Raw genomic sequence first — 19,688 nt, forward strand, 5'->3', positions numbered from 1 at the left:
TGAAAGAGAAAGTCTGCAGGTGATAGGGGGGAAAACCCTCAGTGAACTGAAAACTACTGCCACAAGCAGAAGATTGCAAAGCCCCGAGCAGCCGTGTAGGGTGGTGGAGGCATCTACGGTGGGGAGCAGTGGGGACCATGACCTGTGGGCAGCAGCGGTTGTGGCAGAGGTCACAGACGGCAGGATTTCTTAGCTGGGGGCCTGCAAAATGAGCGCCAACACCTTGTCTGCTAAAATGTACACACTGCCATGCAGCCCAGCAGGGGAACGAAGAAACTGGAGGAAAGGGACAGCGATAAGGAGAGCGAATCCTTGACGCGGGTGTTTGTTGGGACATGGTGAGGACAGCAGCGTTGCCAAGGTGGTCCTCAGGCTGGTGACACTTTCAGGGTGGAAGGCCAACCAAGAGCAGAAGTCAGCCTGGAGGCTTCCCCCAGCCAAAAGGTTTATGGTTGCCCTGGGATGTGGGTACCGGCAGCGGGAAAGCCAGCCCAGGCCCCCGTGCTCAGCTCTGCTGGACCTATTCACCCCTGGCCTGGATGGGGCAAGCGCTGGCCACCCGGCCAAAAGCGCATCAGCAGCTTGAGTGCCATGCCGTGTTCGCTGTCAGGAAGGAGTGAGGGGGCCACGGTCTCTGCCCACGCAGTTGCACAATGCCTGGCAGCTCCAGCACCCAGCTAATGGCTCATCACCCCTTGCTTTCTAGCTCCTTGTGCCAGTTGTCACCTTCCCCCAGATGCCCATCCAGGCCCCTCAGCTCCTGCCTCAGCTTCTTCTTTTCCTCTTCACTAAGGCAGAGACCCTCGTCCCTGTCTGCTTTGGCCCAAGGATATGGCTGAAAGCTCGGGAGAGCAGCCAGGACTTGCAGCCTGGTCCCTTGCAGCATCTCCCACCCATGCAAGGCCAATCTCTGCCCTGTCACCTTCATCTCCAGCAATGCTGTGCAGCTACCTTCAGCACCAAGCTCTCAAGTTTCCCACCCATATGCACATCCCTGCGCACATCCCCACATGTGCACATCCCTGCATGCATACATCCATGTGCACATCCGTACCTACATCCGTGTGTACATCCCTGCATACATCATGCGCACATTCCTGCACACATCCATGCCTACATCCCTATGCACATCCCTGCATACATCCATGTGCAGATCCATACCTACACCCTTGCATACATCCATGTGCACATCCCTGCATACATTCATGTGTACACCCATGCCTACATCCATGGCCATGCATATCCCCCCATACCCCCTGGATCCATGTTCCCACCTCTCTCCAGCAGTGCCTGGAGCTCAGCCCCGGTGCCCAGAGCTATGACCTGCTGAGGGCTTTGGGCCGAGCCAGGACCCCCCAGAACCGGGGCCAGGACCCCCCAGCCTCGAGGCCAGGACCTCCCGCACCCGGGCCAGGACCTCCAGCCCTGGGGCCAGGACCTCCCGCACCGGGGCCAGGACCCCCCAGCCCCGGGGCCAGGACCCCCCCCAGTACCGGGGCCAGGACCCCCAGCCCGGGGCCAGCCCCCCCAGCCCCGGGGCCGATCCCCGGCGCGGTGTCAGCCCCCAGCTGCCCCGAGCCGCGGTGAGGGGCGGGGGCGGCGGAGGCGGGCGGGAGCGGCGCTCCGCCCGCCGGGGCCGGGCCGAGCCGAGCCGGGGCGGCGGGGAGCCGAGGACAAAGGTGGCCGTGTGGGAGTGGAGCGGGTCCGGGAGCGGGTCCGGGAGGGGGTCCGGGAGCGGGGAGGGGCCGGGGCCGGGGGCGCAGCGGAGCGGGGCTGAGCGGGCGAGAGCGACCGGGAGCGGGGCTGCCGGTACCGGGGGAGGGCGGTCCCCCACTCCCCATAGTCCCCGAGAATCTGGGGATCCCAAAGAGGACCCCAAGCTGCCTGCGGGAAAGGGTCCCCGCTGCCCCCGGCCCCCCGAGACCCCCCATCTCATCTCCCTGAACCCTGCGTGGTGGCTTCATAGGAAAATAATGATCCTGGTGCACGTCCGCCTTGTGCTCATCAGGCTACGGTGACCCGGGACACCCACGGGCGTTTCGTGGCCGCAGGGTGGGCACTAGGGTGCCAGCCCCCACGGTCCCCTCGCACCGGCCGACCCTGGACCCAGCGCTCCCACCGCTCCCCACCCCTTGCTGATGCCGGTGGCTGCCAGAGACCGGAGCTAGAGGCAGGATCCAGGTAGGTGGAAAGCCTGGCACGGCGAGGCCACCTGTGATTATGGGACAAGGGAGAGGTGGCCTTCCCTGGGGGACAGGGTCCATGGCCATGGCTCTCTGGAGCAGCAGCTGGATCTGCAGTGCAGGCCATAAACCCTCCCTGCGTGCTGCGGGGAGGAGTGCCATGACATGGCAAACACGGTGCTGGTGGTAAGGTCACCTGCACCAGGTGACATGGGGCACAGGGACGAGCCCAGCCGGGGACTCCTCCATGGGAAAACCCTCCCCAGGGAGCCCCGACCCACCCAGCACTTGCTGGATGCAGCACCTTGGCTGGGAGCGGGGTTATCCCGGCTCTTACCGGGCTGTTTATTCACTGTCTCCATTTCCTGGGCGCCAGGGCTGGTGCCACTGAGAACAAAAAGCTGGCGGCTTATTGCTCTGCAATTAAAGGTGCGCCCGACTGTGTGTGGGCAGGCGGCTGAGCACCCTCTGTCCCCACAGGGTGCAGAGCCATGAAGCTGAATGAGCGGAGCCTGGCCTTTTATGCCACCTGTGACTCCCCAGCAGACAACACTGGCTTCCTCTACAAGCGCGGCGAGCGGCACACGGCATACCATCGCCGCTGGTTTGTGCTCAAGGGCAACATGCTCTTCTACTTTGAGGAGCAGGAGAGCCGGGAGCCGCTGGGAGTCATCGTGTTGGAGGGTTGCACCGTGGAGCTGTGTGATTCGGCCGAGGAGTTCTCCTTTGCTATCCGCTTTGGCGGTGCCAAGTCCCGCACCTACGTGCTGGCAGCAGAGAGCCAGGCTGCCATGGAGTCGTGGGTGAAGTCGCTCTCACGAGCCAGCTTTGACTACATGCGCCTGGTGGTGCGGGCACTGGAGAAGCAGCTGGAGGAGATGCGCTGGGGACCAGCTGGTGGCTGCCAGGGCTTGCCTGGCTCCTGGAAGCCGAAGCCCATGGGGCTGGAGCGGTCCCCAGAGCGGCTGCCGGCTCTGCCCACTGTCCTGCCAAAGGAGAATGGCTGCGCAGTGTGGAACAATGTGCCGGGAGCGGACCGGCTGCCCGGTGCCTCTGGCTGCACCAGGCATGATAGCGAGGGGAACCTGCGGCCACCACCGCTGCCACCGCGCAGGCGGGCATCAAGCAGCGAGGCAGGCAGTGCCAGAGTGGCCGCAGCAGAAAGCCTGTCCACCTTCTGCCAACTCCATGAGCAGTATGGCCGGGAGGTGGCCCGGCTGCGGCAGGACTGGCTGGAGAGGCGGCGTGGCCCCCGGCCCTGAGAGGTGGCTGAGCCCTGGGGACCTTCCAGGACCCGATGATCATCCCTGGTGCTGCCTCAGTCCTCTCCTCACTCTGGGATGTGCAGCCTTGTCCATGGCTGTGATGGACACCTGCTGACGGTGCCACAGAGGGCCCAGCACTGAGGGACAGCAGTGTGCTCTGAGATGGTGAAATGCCAGCCTGGCACTGGTGGCAGCTGGGCTCAGCGTGCCACCAGCCAGCCATGAAATCCCAGGGCTGCTGGGGCTGCCAGCTCTCGGGCATCTCGTGATCTCAGGCATCTTGCAGGGGTGCATGCCACTGGCCATGCCTCGGTGCGGGGTGGCCCACCCAGTGCAAGCAAGCTACAAACCACTTGCTGGCTGATGCCTCCTGAGAATCAGCCACTGCACTGGGTCTGGTAGGGCCTCTTGATGCTCTTGCAGCAGGATCATGCACCAGCAATGCTTTTGGAGGAGGATTTTGATGGCATCTCACCCACCTGAGCCTCTGCACGCGTTTTTCACAGCCGGGGAGCCTGCTACTGCCTTCCCCTCCGTGCCCAACACAAGTGATTGGCTGAGGTCGGCTGAGCTCCACCAGATCCCTCTGCTCCAGCAGGATGTGGTTTGCAAATGAAAATATCAGTGAGCGCAGTCCTTCCTTAATGGCAGCGGCACGGCATGTCCCAGCTGCCTGGGGAGCTGGTGATACCCAGCCCTGGGTGTTCTGCATAGGGTGATGGCTGCTTGCAGCCCAGCCAGTGAAACCATGGAGGGGACAGATGCAAGGAGAACACAGGAACTGCAGGCACTGCCTCGCCGGGTGGATATTTCAAGTCAGAGCATCATCCCCAGGCTGGCTTGTGAAGGGGAAGCATCGCTTGCGGTGGTGAGCAGGAACATATGTGTCAGCAGCGGAGCGTGTCGAATGATTCATGTGCTAAACCAGAGTGAAGCTGGTGTCTCATACCGGTGCTTCTCTTCCCCCAGTGGTTTATATCAACACTAAAGCTGCTGGCCTGGAGGTGGGATGACCTACCCCAGGTCTGGGGGGAGCAGACAGGGCACCACAGGCTTGGGCTGGGTGGCTCTGGTTCCCTTTGACCCCTTGGGACAGGCACCAGATTTTGTTTGCTACAATAAAAGTTGTTTCAGAAATTCCCTTCTGGCCCTGGTTCTTGTTTGCACCTTTAAGCCCCTGGGGAGGGGGGCCCAGGTAGGAATTAACTATACGATTTCATTCCCTTTCTGTCCCCACCGAGTGGGACACGGCCAGTGCCAGGGATTTGCAGTGGCCTGGAGCCCCACGTCTGCCCACAGGGATGGGTGGGATGGGTGGGAAGGAAGGGGTGGGATGAGTTGGTGCCACCCTGAGAATATCAGGATTCAGTGCCAGGGTGGTCCCACGGCAGGGACAGCACAGTTCTGCCCTCCCTGATGGCTTAAACAGCCAGGCACAGGTGACTGACATGGGGTTTGGGCATTGGAAAAGAGCTGGGAGACTGGGAGCAAAACCCTCCAGCAGTTTCACTGGTGGAAATAGTACTGGGTGCCCCAGCATGAGTTGCTGGTGCATTACAGCCTTAATGGGATGTTACAACCATCCCTCCAAACCCCAGGTTACAGGCTGCACTGCGTGATGCCAACCAGGTTTGGGTGCCCATGGCCAGGTGGCCCTGTGCCCTTGGTGGGACATCCCCAGACCTCTGCCAAGAGGTCTTAGCCAGGGACAAAATATCTATCCTCTTGCCAGGGCAGGTGTCGGTGCTGTGCAGGGATCGGGAAACCTGCCCTTGAGGAGATGGCCAACATGACCCCATGTGCCTGCCCGCAACACCCCACCTGCATGAACACCCCAGTTTCTTGCTGAAGTGGGGTTCTGCAGCAGGTTGGGAGGGGGGGAACGCCTCTTAGGGAAACTGAGGCATGAAGCCAGCTGGGGTCACTTGCTTGCTGAGAGCACTGCAGAACATGGAGCCCTGCTCCCAGCCAGGCATGGCACCCCGCTACGTATTTCAGCATTTGGAGCGGTACCGAGGACAGGTGGGGTGCAGCTACACCCGCAGCATCCAGATGGTTAACGTGACCCCATCAGTCGGCTGCAGAGGAAGATGCTGGTTTCCATGGCAGCCAGCCCAGCTTCTCCAGACATTCAGATATTCATTAAAAATAAATCCTTCCCAACATGTTAGCTGACAAACAAGCTTAAACAGATACGCAACATATGGATTTATTAATTCATCAAATGCAAACAGCCCTGCCTCGTGTCAGAAGCTGCAAGCTTGCCTGGCGATGGCCAGTTCTGAAGAAGTGCTGGGGTGTGGCTCCATCCCGCAATACTGAACCGAACCTCAATGCTGGAGGAGGCTGAGCTACCCTGGGGGCAGGAGCAAACCTGCAGCAGGGATGAGCACAGGACTTCCACAGGGCAGGATCATACCCGGAGCTGGACTAGCCCCATTGAACACCCCTTCTCTCCCCTGTCCCCTCCCCCCCAACCACCAGGAGACAATTTATGGCAGTGAGAGCTCACGAACCCAAAGCAAGGCTGCGACTTCCAAGGGAGCCAACATCAACCCAGGCGCTGGGCGAAGCTGAGGAGCTCCCATCCCAGCCGCCTCCAGACAAAACACACCCCAGGGCCAGAGTCGTATCCAACTTCTGTATTTAGTGGCTCTTTACAGAACTTGTTCCTTCCAAAATTGTTAAACAAAGTTCATCGATCTCATAGAAACTTTTGAAGTACAGTACATGAGCCTAACAAAAACGTGATTGGTATGTCCCGCTAGCTTTAATACAACAGGATTGCCGTCTTCAAGACTATCCTAAGTGCTTCCTCAAATCCCGTTCCACTAAAGCTCCTGCTAGCACATGACGGAGACGAGCAGTCAATGGTTGCGCCTCGACCTTCTGCAGCGCGGTGGCAAGGGAAGAGTGGCCATGGGCAAGCTGGGGCTTGCTGGGGCAGGGCAGGTGGGCAAGCAGAGCTGTGCCTTCACAAGAGCCACTTTTAGCATTGCTCATCGACTACCACCCAAATATAAAAATACCTTCTATTCTGATAAAAATGTATACAGTGGAAAATTAGTCAATGCATAGCCTCGAAGCCTGGTGAGGGAGCCCTCCCAGCGGTGGTGGCCTTGGTGGGTGATGGCTGATGCTGTGCGGGCAGGGAACAGGGCAGAGCAGCCCAGCACTGGCCACCCCCCATCTTTTAAAGGCATTTCATTAGCAGAAGCTGGCTGACAGTGCTGGGGGCAGGGAGGCGGCGGGGAGCACGCCAGGATGGTGCCACTGCTGAGCTCCTGCGCAGGGTCAGCCCTGCAAAGCCAAAGCTTGGTGGTACTTTGCCCAATTCAGGTTTGAGCTTGCCCAGTTCAGGCAGGAGCCTGTCACAACACCCCGGGGCTCATCCTGGCTTCAGCGGCAGCCACTGTCTGGGGACATGGCTGCAATGAGGGGATGCTCATCCTGCCCGGGCACTCTCCCTAGGGAAAAGTGCTTCAGCCGCAAGAGCTGGCTGTGATGCTGGGAGCAGCCCCGAGCAGGGTTTGGCCCCCTGTGAGTAGGCAGCTCATGATTTTTTGGATGCTCGTCCCCAAGCACTGGTGCCCCAGGGGCAAAGCTCGGAGGCTTCATCTCTTTTTCTTTCCCAAACGATGGCAGAACGTGGGGAACCGGGATCTCATAGACGTCCATCCCCAGCGAGCCAGAGCCATCCTTGAGCATCACACCTGGGTACCTCTTCCCACCTCGCTCCCAAAATCACAAGCACAGGTTGCTTGCTTTGCTTTTGCCTTATTTTGTTCTCTTCCCGGGGAGCTGGCAGGAGCCGTGCTGTGCCGTATCAGGGCTGCCACCGGTCACTGGCTGGAGGAAGCGCGAGGGACGGCGTTCGGACCATGCTACATCTTGTTCCAGAAGGCTATTGCAGACATTTCTACAACATATACAACCGCACGGGACATTCTGTGTTACAAAGGTTTTCAAAAAACATAAACCACCAGAACTAAATACATACTCGATGGCATCAGGGTTTTTGCTTTAGAGTCTTCAGGGACTATGACGCAGTCTCTGGCTGGGGCAGAAGCGATGCAGTGTCTTACAGACAGAGGTGGAAACCGCTCGGCAAGAGTTTATTAAATTTGGTCAGTCTCATAGTGCTTCTTGATGGCTTTGCTCAGTAAGTCTTTCTGTGGTTTTTTTTTTTCTTGTTTGTTTTTAATCTCATCCAGTGGCAAACTACAAGACTTCAGTGTACATTTAATGACACGACTGCTACATCATCCTGATTTTATAGCTATCTTTAATATCAAAGCAGCTTAAGCTGTTAATAAATTCCAAAGTATCCTTTTATTAAAATATCTAAAAGAGGTCTATAAATATTTTTTGTTTGTTTTTTTTTTTCTTTTTTTCTTTTCTTTTCTAAAATTGTTCCCAGTTTTTCACATTTAAAACAAAGCCGGGGAGGGGGGCGGCGTTGTAGTGGGGGCCCCCCCTTTCCATGGGCGCTCCCCTCCGTGGCGCTGGCCACATGTCACCTCTTGGTGCGTGCTGCATTTAACAAAATATATATATATATGTGGGGGTGTATATATATATATATTTAGGGCGGCAGGGGGGCTCAGAACTCCCACTCGAGGGCCTCCTCACGGTTGGCAGCCCGCTCCAGGCGGTGGATGATGTTGTTGAGGTTGGCCATCTTCTCGTGGCGCCGCTGGACGCTGGTGCTGAGCCGGGGGCCGGGGGCTGGCGGCAGTGCCGGTGAGACCGGCCCGGCAGAGGATGGCCCCGGTGAGGCTGAGCCAGTGAGGCCAGGCGAGGATGCTGCCGAGGGCGATGTTGGGGAGACCTCCAAACTGCAACGGGATGAGCCCGCAGAGGACTGGGAGCTGTCGGGGTGCGGTGGTGGTGGTGGTGGGGGTCCTCCGGCGGCAGCACCAGCACGGCCGCCCCGCCGCGGAAGGCTGCCGGTACTGGGGGCAGCTGCATGGGGGGCTGTCCCCCGCTCCTCCTGGGGAGGTCCGGTCCCCTCGGCCGCCCCGGCCGGGCTGCGCGAGTCCCGCCGGCGGCCCCAGCCACCTGCCTCCCCCTGCTCCTCCTTCACCTTCACGGGCACTGCGGCACAGGGGTGCTCGCCCCCCCCAAACACAGGTTTACGGTCCTCGGTGTCTGAATCAGGGCTGTGGGGGGCCCGGCGCCCGGGGACCGCTGCCCCACCACTCTGCTCCGGGTCTGTGTCATTGTCCTGCGTGCCCTCCACCAGCATCTCCCGGCGCATCCGTGACCTGCCGGGACACAACCACAAAGGGTTGGTGACCATCACCCATCGCCCCGTGTCGCGGGCACCACATGTCTTGGAAAAGCATCTTCAGCCAGAAAAATGTGATGACATCGCCTGAGACGTAAAACCCCACTTTGACAGCCTTCAAAACATTTTTTTGGAGGAAAAACTGCTGCTTGAGCACGGGCAACGGATTTTGCAACACCTTGGGCTGTTTCCAGCCAAACGGAGCCAGTTTTGCAAGTGTTTTCCACTACCTTTGTTGTTGTGGTTGTTGTTATTTAATATACAAAATTTTTCAGAGGTTTATTTTCGGGCATTTGTGTTTACCAAGAGCAGGAGGGGCTTTCCTAGAACCATGCAAGGGGAAAGGTCGTAGGTTTCAAACCCCCATTAGTCAATGCTTCACCAAAAAGCCTGACTTTTCAAGCTCTCCCCTGCACTCCCCACACGATGGCTTCACACAAGTAACTTCATCCAGCTCCCATAAATATTGACCATCTACTTCACGCTGCCCAGGGGGACCTGGAGGCAGCTGGAGGCTCTGCAGCCTCGACACAAGCACTTACATGTCTTTTAATACTGGTTTATATAGGGGAGGGGGCACAGCCCATCCCCTGGGCTGTTGACTCAGAGCAGGCAGCTCTTGGTGTGGCTCTGGGGAGGGTTCAGGAGCCATGCGTTCACCTGCAATGCTGCCTGAGGATGAAGCCTGTGCTGCTCCCTGGGGTCAGGCTGCTGTGGGGATGGATGCTGTGCTTCAGAAGCCTCCATAAGGCCTTTCTCCACCCATCATAGAGCTCCTGCTGGGTGGTGAGTGGTGTCCTGCACCAGTGAGCAGGTGGACATGAGCACGGAAACCTCTTTAGATGCTCTGCGTGACTTGGTCAAGGTGGTCAACACCTCCTGACCAGCTGCCAGCCAAAGCACATGCAGTGTTTTGGCTGCATAGAGAAACAGAATCATTTCAGTTGGAAAAGACCTTTAAGATCTGGTCCAACCGTTAACCCAGCACTGCCAAGTCCATCACTAAACCATGTCCCTGAGCACTGCACCTATATGTTTTTGAACTCTCAGGGACGGTGGCTCCACCACCTCCCAGGGCAGCCAGTTCTGATGCTTGACCACCTTTTCAGTGACGAAATTTTTCCTAATTTTCTCCAATCTAAACCTTCCCCAGCACAACTTGAGGCTGTTTCCTCTCATCTTGTTGCTTGTTACTTGGGAGACTGTGCCCACCTGCCCGCAGCCTCTTTCAGGTAGTTGTAGAGAGCGAGAAGGTCCTCCCCGAGCCTCCTTTCTCCAGGCTGAACAACCCCAGTGCCCTCAGCTGCTCCTCATCAGCCTTGTGCTCCAGCCCCCCTCACCAGCTTTGTTGCCTTCCTCTGGACATGCTCCAGGACCTCTACATCCCTCTTGCAATCCGCCCCAGTTCTGCACCTGAGGACCTCCAGTGACCACATGTGGGTCTGCACCTCTCCATCTAGACAAAGAGGGGCTGGGAGAACAGGAAGAGGAACAGTGACACCACCTTGGTGGCACAGCACCACCAGAGGTCCGAAACCCGGGAGCATCCGTACCTGTAGTTGTGGAACCAGTTGATGACGGTGTTGGTCTTAAGGTTGAGCTGGAAGGAGAGCAGTTCAATGGTCTGCTGGGAGGGGTAGGGCTCCAGCTGGTAGGCTTTCTTCAGGGCTTCCTTCTCCTCTGGGGCCAGCACCACCCGTGGCTTCTTAATCTGGAGGAGGCTGAGGTCCTGCGGCTGCAGGCTGGGGCTGGCACACTCGGAGCGGGCGCTGGGGGATTCGCTGTCCGAGCCGGTGCTCATCAGCCCGTACCGACGTTTCAGGTAGGCTGCAGGAGAGGAGACCCAGCTGCGCGCCGCTCGCCCCCCAGCCCAAGGAGCACCCCCCTCGGCCAGCACGCCCACCCCGGTGGGGCTGCATCGCCCTGACCCTCACCTTTCTTCTCCAGCTTCTTCATGTCACGCAGCTTCTCCACGTTGTGGGGGTCGTTGAGCCAGAGCTGCATGCGGACGAAGGGCTCCCTCCCCTTCAGGCTCAGCTTGTGCCACGGCTTGGGCCTGGAGAGGAGATCGGACACCGAGCCCTGCGTCAGGCCCAGGATGCTCTCCCCGAACAGCCGCTGGCCTGGCGGAGGAGAAGCAGAGGTGGTTAGAGCGGGGCAGAGCAGCGAGGCAGGCGCTACAGTCCCTCTGCAGAGTGGGTACACCCCGTTTCCCGGCCAGCATCCTCCCCAGCATCTTGGGATCGCCCCCCAGGCACCCGCAGCGAACCAAGGCGAGTCTGCGGCTATGGGAACTGGGGTGATGCATCTATGGAGCCTCACCAGCAGCTCACGAAAACCCAGGCGGAGACAGGGTCCGCACCTAAATTGTTGTCCGTCAAGACCTCCTTGACCTTCTTGGTGATGGAGTAGGTGTCCAGCTCGGGGGACATGGCAACGATCTCCTGGATGCCCACAGGTCCCTGGCTGTTGGGGTACGTCTTCCCACCCATTGCAGGCGTCGACCGGCTCTCGGGCTGCTGGTTTTCCTTGCTGCTCTCCAAGGCCAGGGTGAGGGGCTCCTGGCAGCCCTTCTCGTGCTCGGCAGGGCTGGGGGGCGGCGAGGGGGACGGCTGGGGCTCCATCGGGCTGGCTGTGCGACACCGGGGCAGAGGGGTCAGCGGGGACGGCGGGAGGGGACAACGGCAGGGAGCTGGCAGGCGCAGGAAGGTTATCTCAGGGATGCCTGCCGCTCTGCCCTCTGGAGAGGGGGGATGCCAGCCAACTCTCTCTGGCGGCTACAGCAACGTGGGAGGTGCCGGTGGAATAATTAAAGAGAGAAAACATCACTAATATAAAAAACCCAGCTACTACTCTATGCCAGGCACAAACCCAAAGACTCTGCTGTGGTTTTCCTTTTTTTTTTTTTTTAAAAAAAAAAAATTAGATGACTTTCAAAACGCATTTCTGACAAAATATTTGAGGATCTGTGTAACAGCCCTAAATTGCCACAGTGACCAACTAAGGGGGGTCAAAATGAGTTGGATGGATCAGAGGGGGATGAAAGGGGCTTCCCAGGATTGGGGTGCGGGTTGGGGTGCTGGTGGTGGCATGGGCAGATCTTCCCGGCGCTGGGGTGGAAAGCAGGAGAAACTCGCCCTGCACTGGGATGTGGGGGATGGATGCAGAAGCACCGGGGGCACTGATGGCACATGGGGACCACGGGGAAGGCAGCGGAACTTACCCTGGGAGGGTGTTGGCTGCTGGCTGATGCCTTGGCCCAGCTGGTCGGTCAGCCAGAGCTGCATACGGATGAAAGGCTCCCGACCCTTCTGCGTCAGCTTGCTCCACGGCTTGGGCCGCGACAGCATGTCGCTCACGCTGCCCTGGGACAGCCCCAGCACCTATGCACCATGTAGGTGTCACCCGCTGGGGCCAGGGCATGTTGCCCTCTGCGCTGGGCTGCTGCCTGCCCTCCGTCCCCATTTCAAGGGAGGGGAAGCAGGCTGCCACCCACTGCCACGCTCATGGCCCCATGGTATGTCCAGACCCCCTGGCCCCAGCCATGGGTACTGTGACTCTGGTGGGTCCCTCTGGGATACCCAGTGGGCTGGGAGGATGGTCCCCACAGGGCTCTGCACTGGGGACAGGGTGTTCTTGGTGGGAAGTGCCATTAACCCAGTGGTGGTCATTGGGAGACCAACCAGGGTTGGGTCAGACCCTGAGGACTTGGCATCTTCCACGGGGAAACCCACCAGGGAGAGCGGGGACCCTGGAAAGAGCTGGTGGAGGCCACCAGTGTGCCCTGGGATCTGGGTTACAGAGCAGAGGGGACAGTGGACCCTCCTTCTCCAAGCTGGTACCTTCTCTCCAAAGATCCTCTGGCAGATGCCGTTCTTGGCCAACTTCTCCTTGACCTGCCGAGTCAGCTCCAGCGTGTCCACCTCCCTGTACATGTACATTTCATACTGCTCGGGTGTCAGTGGTGGCACGGTGGGCTTCAGGGTTCGTGGCACATAGGTGGGGTAGTAGGAGAGACGACCACCAGCTGCTGGCTCTGCACCAGCTCCCTCCGTCTTCATCTCTGTCAGCCGGTGGGGTTCATCGTCTGCTGGTGGCAGCTCGTCCTCGTTGGTGCCACCCTCGCTGGGCTCACCCCGTGGCCAGCCCCGGCCGTTGGCCATGCTGGAGTAGCTCGAGGAGGAGGAGGAGAGCGAAGGCGAGACAGAGGTGTAGGGTCGGCTGAGCAGGCTCCGCTCCGATGCCCAGTGCTGGTCGAAGTAGGAGCCAGCATCGCCGATCTCCGACTTCACCTTCCGGATGATGCTCTGGACAAAGGCAGCGGGTGAGAGCACAGCCAGGGGCGTCTGCGGGGGGCCAGGGCTGGTCCCGCTCCCCTCCTCCTGCTTGACGTAGGTCGGAACGATGTTCTGGCTGACGGTGGCCAGCGTGGAGCGCTCGGCAGGCGATGTGTCCCCGGGGCGCCCGCTGCTCCCTGACTCCATCTCCAGCAGCGCCTGCTGCTGTGCCTGCATCTCCCGCCGTGCCTGCTCCAAGATGCTCTTGATGGCGTCCTCTGAGCTGCTGCCACCTGTCCCGTTGGCCACTGTTTGCGATGCTGATGGTGTTTTGGGTTCCCCTGCAAAGAAAAGGGGTGAGGGGAGCCCTAAGGAGCAGCATGCACCGTTTTACCGTGCGGTCATAATTCAAAATGCAGGAGAAAAGGGATTTTATCCCGATCTGTTCTGGAGTGCTATCCATCAAGCTGGTGCAGATCAGAAGAACAAGCAGCACCCCCAAAGCAAAAGCTGCGACCCCCCCAGCTCAAAGCGAGCTGCCTTTTTGACGATTGCAAAGTAAATCCCATTACCAACAATGGCAATAGACAAACATGTTTGTTTTCCCTGACTGTTTTTCCACCGTTCCTGTCTAATTTAATTCTCCAGGATTCTGCTTTCTCAGCAGACTACCTGTTTTAATGTTTTTCATTTCTTGTAATTGACTGCGAGCACAGCTGCTGTAATGATTCCTCATGCCAGATGGATCATGCATCCTCATTTAATCATCTGGTTTGGGGCAGGGGGGAGAAAAAAGGTAGATCCAAAGTTTCCAAAAGCCCAGATACAAATGCTGCTGCACGGGGAGTTTTCCATCCCTTACAGTATTTACCAACGATTCTTCCTACCATGCCTCAAACCTCCTCTGTGGCTGTCAGCAGGAGAAATGTCCCCCAAAAAGCTCATTTTGGCCCCGCCAGGGCTGCTCCATCCTGGGTGCTGGCTCCCAGACAGCCACAGGGTTAGCCCAGGGCCACCTTGGCCAGGACTGTGCCATGAGTGCTGGGCAGGGGCCAGCTAACATTCCCTAGGGGATGCAGAGACCCCCATGCCAGATGCTGTCAGTGTTGCGGGACCCACAGCCATGCAGCACCCAGCTGCTGGCACCCTTCTGGGTGCTGCTCCCACAGGGGCAGAGCAAGGGCTTGGGCACCCCTGGAGCCACCCACATGCTGACACCTACCTCCCTTCTGTGACTCGATCTCCTTCTTTGCCTGCTCCAGGATGCTTTTGATGGCATCATCAGAGCCAGTCTCCGGCGTCCTGATCCGTGGCGTGATGCTACCTGATCAAAGAGGCAGAATAACAGCTTTGTCACCGGCTCTGGTTTTACAAGCTCCACTTGTACGTCAGGAAGTATTTACTGCTCCTCATGTTCAGTTATTTTAGGGATGCTGGTTTTAAGACAAATGTCATTCCCAATTAGTCACCAGTCAGTGCATGGGGACCCCTAGTAGCCTCGGCTGCCAGCTCTCGCCTCCGGCACAGCATCTCCCAGCCACCTTGCTTGCCCCATCCAAAAGCACACACTCCCCACTGGCACACAGGGTGCTGAGCAGAGACATGGGCACGGGGACCACGTCCCCCATCCTTGGCACTGTGCCCTCTCGCCTGTGCAGGTGAAGGGTTAATGCTGGATCAGATCCAGGGAATAAATTGGAGCTCTCTGGGTTGAAATACAAGCAGATGCATGGACCACGGACCTGCATCCCCCAGTCCTGTGCCACCGTGGGGACCTGAGTGACCAGCCACAACTGCTGCCACCACTGGGACGGGGCCAGAAGCCACAGTCCCTGGAGTCAGGCTTTACCATCTCATGGTGGTGCCAACACTGCGCCGAGTTCCCACAGCATTAAAACTTCATTATTTTAACAAAATATTCCCGAGCACATTGATTCATACGCTATGAAACAGCCTAATGAATAATTAAATGGCACTTGTCAGAATAAACGAGTAAAGCACGTCCGGGGATGCAGCTTCCACAACGATGGGTTCTTGTTAATTGCTACCATTTGCCTGGGCTCCATCCCACCCAGCAGCCGGTTCCATCCCACCCCGCAGCGAGTGAGAGGACCACCAGGGACAATCCCTAAGTGTCACCGGTGACTCCATGCGCATCCCTGCCTCTCTTGCCAGCACATCACGGGCTGGCGAGCATCCCTGCCGCAGCATGGGGCACGCTGGGGTGCTGCCGGGGTGAAGCGGGGTGCATTGGGAAGGGATCCCACAGCACCGCCTGCAGCATCCCAGGGCAGGACCCATCGGCTGGGGCCACCCCAACCACTCACCTCTCTGGCGCACCTGGATAGTCCTCAGGGCCAGCACGTTCTGCTCATCGGAGAGGAACTGCTTCATCTTGATGAACGGCTCCTTGCCCTTCACTGTCAGCTTGTGCCAGGGCTTGGGTCGGGCCAGGATCTCACTGACGGAGCCCTGCGACAGCCCCAGCACGTAATGCCCGAAGACCCGCTGCCCGATGTTGTGCTTCAGCAGCTGCTCCTTCACCTGGAAGGCGATTTCGGCTGTGTCCAGCTGCTCCTCCTCGGCAGAGCTGCTGGTGCTGCCCTCGGATGGCTCGCCAGGCGGGCTGGTGGCACTGGCAGCCGGCGCGGTGCCGGGGTGCGTGGCACTGCCCTTGGCCCCGAAGAAGGCAGAGGGGAAGGGTGGCCCCACACTGGCATTCTCATTCTTGTAGGCAGGCAGCGGGGGGTGGGGGGCCTTGGGGTCTCCTGACAGCCGCTCGCCCCCTGGGAAGGGGGACAGTGAGAAAGTCTGGGGGCCATCAGGAGCCAGGCCGGGACCGGGAAGAGGCGGGACGGGAGTGGGGGAGGTGGGTTCGTCTGCCGGGGCATGTTGGGGGGACGGGTACGGCTGCTCCATGCCCAGCGAATCCTTCCCCGACTCGTCTTCGGAGTGATCCTCCTCTAGAGATGAACGAGAGAAAGGGAGACGCACTAGAGTCCCCCCAGCCGGCAGCTCCGGCACAGCCCCACAGCAAAGCATCTCCTGCCTCCGCTTCCCCAGGTGGCTTCCCACCCCCCTGTCCTCCCCCTGCCAGCTGCGGGCTCCTTCCCACCGCTGGGGCAGCATCCGACCCTGCTGCCCACATTCCCAGGGAGGCTCCTGATGGGACCAGGGATGCCGCAGGACCCGGGAACCCTACCAGTGCTGGCCAGCAGGCTGGGCTTCTCCAGCAGGTACTTCTGGGAAGGGTAGAAAGCCTCCTTCCCCAGCAGCAGGGCCTCCTCTGCCTTCGATATGCTCTGCAAGGAGCCAAGCCGAGATGGGAAAGGGCGGCGGAGCCACTGGCGGCAGGGCTGGCACGCGTGCCACAGCCCGGCGAGCATGCCGGCACACGCCGCAGCACTTGCCTGGGGAAGGCTGCAGCTGGCGGAGGCCACCTTCATCGCCTTCAGGATGCTGGGAGGGAGACAAGGTGGGTGACTCGGCGGGCACGGCTTTTTGCTGCCATCAAGCCACCGAGCGTTACGGCTGCTGAAGTGCGCCGTGGGTGCTGACGGCACCCGGCCGGCCGGGGACAGGCAGGCAGCAGGCATGGATCAAGCCATACCTCAGCTCCGTTTTGATCTCCTCGTAGTCCGCCTGCGCCTGCAGCTTCTCCTCCAGCTTCTGCGGAGCAGAGGGGGGGAGTCCTCGCAGCCGGCTCCTGGTGCACACCCGGCACAGCCAGTCCCACGTCCCCCCGCCCCGGCACGCCCCAAGCCCCCGCGGGCGCACCTCGATGGCTTCGTTCTTGGCGGCCAGCTGCCCCTCCAGCTCGGCAATCTGGTTGGCAGAGGACTCCTCCAGCTCCTGCAGCGAGCTCTGGAGGTGCTGGACGTCTTTCAGGAGCCGCAGGATCTCCCGGTCTTTGGCAGCCAGAGCCGCCTCCAGCCTCGACCCTGAGCACATGGAATAGTTCACTTTGTCCTGCTGGGAGAGGGGACACCATCAGCTCCCGGCCACCCACCATGGGCACAAGGGCCACCCTCCTTGTCAGACATGTCCTCATGGGCAGCAGGTGAGCCCAGGGCTCAGTCCTGTGGGATGGGGACCTGGGGTGACACAGCCCTGGGGAGGGATAGACCTTTTCTCTCCCCTTAAAGGTCTCCCAGGTGCATCTACTTGGTGCTATGGGGGTGCATGTCCCCCAACCCCATGGGAGGCTGGGGCTGCAGGTAGGGCATGGCCAACGCTACCACCCCATGGTGGAAAACCACCTCAGGCACAGGCATTTCAGGCTTGCTCCTGAAGGTGGTGGGTGCTCCCCAATGTGATGGGGTGCTCCTACATGCTGTGAGATGCTTGTGAACATGCCAGGGTGCTCCTGGCTGCTATGGGGTGCTCCTAGCTATGACGAGGTACTTCCAAGTGCAGTGGGATGCTCCTGCCTGTGACAGATGCTCCCAGGTGTGATGGGATGCTGCCAGCTGTAATGGGGTGCTGCTGGCCCCAAATGGGTGCTCCCAGCTGTGATGGGGTACTCTCAGCTGCAATGTGGTGCTGCTGGCCCCGAATGGGTGCTCCCAGCTGTGATGGGGTGCTGCTGGCCATGATGGGGTGCTGCTGGCCCCAAATGGGTGCTCCCAGCTGTGATGGGGTGTTGCTGGCCATGATGGGGTGCTGCTGGCCCCAAATGGGTGCTCCCAGCTGTGACGGGGTGCTGCTGGCCATGATGGGGTGCTGCTGGCCCCAAATGGGTGCTCCCAGCTGTGATGGGGTGCTCCCAGCTGCAATGGGGTGCTGCTGCCAGCCCTGAGGGGTGCTCCCGGCTGTGATGGGGCGCTCCCGGCCCTGAGGGGTGCTCTCACCCCGGCAGCGCCCGGCGGGGAGCAGCAGGCCAGGCGCAGGGAGCTATTCACGGCTGCCAGCTGCTCCCGCAAGCTCTCCACCTCCCTCTGCGCCGCCTCTGCTCGCTGCAAGAGAGCAGAAAGCACATCAGGCAAGGCACCCGCAGCTCATCCCAGCACACACAGGGCAGGGTGGTGCTCCAGGATCTACACAGCATCCTGCTCCCACCACCATCACCAGCAGCCCACCATGTATTTCAGCTCCCCATGTCCTAATGTAGTTCCCGATCCCAATCCCTGGGCACTGGCTACAGACCACCTCCTGGACACTGCCTTCTTCCACCCAAAGAGCCATATTTACATGCAAATTGCTCTTTAAGCTTCTTTTATTATCCATGCGTGTTTATTTGTACCTCTATTTTCAGAATGAAACTAATTAACAGGAATGGAGACCAACACCAGGGTGGCATGGGTTGTGCCCTAAAATGCCCATGAGAGGCTGGAGGTGACAAACATCAGCTGGCAGAAGCCCAAACACACCAGTGACCCCCAACATGGGGCAGGGAGTCCCACTGGGCTGGTTTGGAGGAGCTGCTGCGTGAAGGAAACCAGAGCCCCCCTTTGCAGGGCTTCCGAGTCCTGGGATCTGGCCACCATTTTTGGGGACAGACATCCATCCAGGAGGATGCTCAGGGTGCTGCGGCGGGTGCAGCATATGTGCCCTACAGCTAGAAAGTCAGCTCCTGGCTCACCTGGTTGGCTTTTTCGAGGTTCGTCATGATCATGGCTACTTCATCTGCCCTGTGACGAGAAAGCAAGAGGCGTCAGCTGGCACGGAGGCACGGACACAGCCCTCCATGGCTGGCAAGGGCTCCTGCCTGCGCTGTAGCTGAGGGCATGAGCAGGCGTCTTAGATATAGGGACCCCTGCGACTCAGGATGCTCTTGCGGTCACTTAAAGCATCTCAGCTCCTCAAGTTATTTAGCAGCACCATGGGGATGTCTTGGTGCTGCCACAAGCAGCTTGGCTCAGCCTCAGGCATGCCAACAGCCTCCGGGCATGACCGGGCACCGCTGGCGACTTACTTGGATGCAGCTTCCTCGTCGTATTTACACCGCAGCTCCAGCAGCTCTGTCTGGGTGGCCTTCAGCGCTGGGAAGAGGAAGAGAAGGGTGAGCCACGGAGTGAGGGCTTGGCCTCCTGCGGCTGGCAGCCCCTTTCCTGGCCACCCCCTACCTGCGTGGAGCACTTTGATCTTCTCCTCTGCCTCCCCCAGCCGAGCAGCCAAAGTGACCTGTGCTTCCTGCAGTCCCCTGTGAGAGATGGGCATCAGCAACATGCCAGCAGCACCACGGCTGGGCCGACCCTGCAGCCCCCCCACGGGCACATGGAGACCCCCTGGCTGCATCCCCTCCTCTACCCCATCGCTTGGTGATGCCAGGGAAAGACCCACCGGCGGATGCCGGGACACCTTCCAAGCCGTGTTACCCCTTGATGTTAAGGAACTTATTACCCTAGGTGGAAAAAAAATTCACTTTGGGCTGAAAACAGTCCCTGATCCCTTTAGCTGAAACCCCTCTGCCAAGTCGGGGATGGCAGCCCACCCCTGCCTGTAATTAATTGGAGGAGGGGGAAGCAATCAGGGAAAAGTTATTCTGCATTATTTATAGCCTGCACTTGCCAGGAACTTACTCGCAGAGATCTGCAATTTAGGGTTTAAAGATTCCTCATTTGTTTCCCGGTGCAGCGTGTTAAGGAATAACAATGAAGGCACTGAGAAAGCCGGGAGCCTCCAAATTAAAAGGCCATTTAATGAGGTTCATTCGCCCGACCTGGCTTTAATC

General features: G+C 59.3%; 2 protein-coding genes across 15 annotated transcripts in view; one reads left to right on the forward strand and one right to left on the reverse strand.

Annotated features, from left to right (window-relative positions):
- The first annotated feature begins 1,932 nt into the window (after positions 1-1,932).
- Positions 1,933-4,588, forward strand: PHETA1 (PH domain containing endocytic trafficking adaptor 1). Its single transcript, XM_040608913.1, has 2 exons — positions 1,933-2,181; positions 2,664-4,588. The coding sequence occupies exon 2, from the start codon at positions 2,675-2,677 to the stop codon at positions 3,443-3,445; it is 771 nt and encodes a 256-aa protein (XP_040464847.1). The 5' UTR covers positions 1,933-2,181; positions 2,664-2,674; the 3' UTR covers positions 3,446-4,588.
- Positions 4,589-6,075: 1,487 nt separating this feature from the next.
- The window catches only part of CUX2 (cut like homeobox 2), a 69,786-nt gene continuing 56,173 nt past the window's right edge, over positions 6,076-19,688 (reverse strand). For 7 of the 14 annotated variants that reach the window (XM_040609002.1, XM_040608986.1, XM_040608994.1 and 4 more), the window contains 15 exons: positions 19,081-19,157; positions 18,930-18,996; positions 18,597-18,645; positions 17,866-17,970; positions 16,793-16,987; positions 16,626-16,684; positions 16,218-16,474; positions 15,343-15,978; positions 14,238-14,339; positions 12,581-13,356; positions 11,962-12,121; positions 11,101-11,370; positions 10,673-10,861; positions 10,292-10,565; positions 6,076-8,715 (listed from right to left, as the gene is read on the reverse strand). In XM_040609002.1, coding sequence (XP_040464936.1) covers positions 8,052-8,715; positions 10,292-10,565; positions 10,673-10,861; positions 11,101-11,370; positions 11,962-12,121; positions 12,581-13,356; positions 14,238-14,339; positions 15,343-15,978; positions 16,218-16,474; positions 16,626-16,684; positions 16,793-16,987; positions 17,866-17,970; positions 18,597-18,645; positions 18,930-18,996; positions 19,081-19,157 — 3,880 coding nt within the window. In that variant the 3' untranslated portion in view covers positions 6,076-8,051. Of the gene's footprint in view, positions 8,716-10,291; positions 10,566-10,672; positions 10,862-11,100; positions 11,371-11,961; positions 12,122-12,580; positions 13,357-14,237; positions 14,340-15,342; positions 15,979-16,217; positions 16,475-16,625; positions 16,685-16,792; positions 16,988-17,865; positions 17,971-18,596; positions 18,646-18,929; positions 18,997-19,080; positions 19,158-19,688 lie in introns of those variants that run through there. The other 7 variants (XM_040609020.1, XM_040608941.1, XM_040609030.1 and 4 more) reach the window with 6 other exon arrangements.

This window comes from Falco naumanni, chromosome 1 (assembly GCF_017639655.2).
Source record: "Falco naumanni isolate bFalNau1 chromosome 1, bFalNau1.pat, whole genome shotgun sequence".
NCBI lineage: Eukaryota > Metazoa > Chordata > Aves > Falconiformes > Falconidae > Falco > Falco naumanni.

Excerpts from the sequence above, each read along its gene's own strand:
- PHETA1 (XM_040608913.1), top strand. The coding sequence starts at position 2,675 with ATGAAGCTGAATGAGCGGAGCCTGGCCTTTTATGCCACCTGTGACTCC.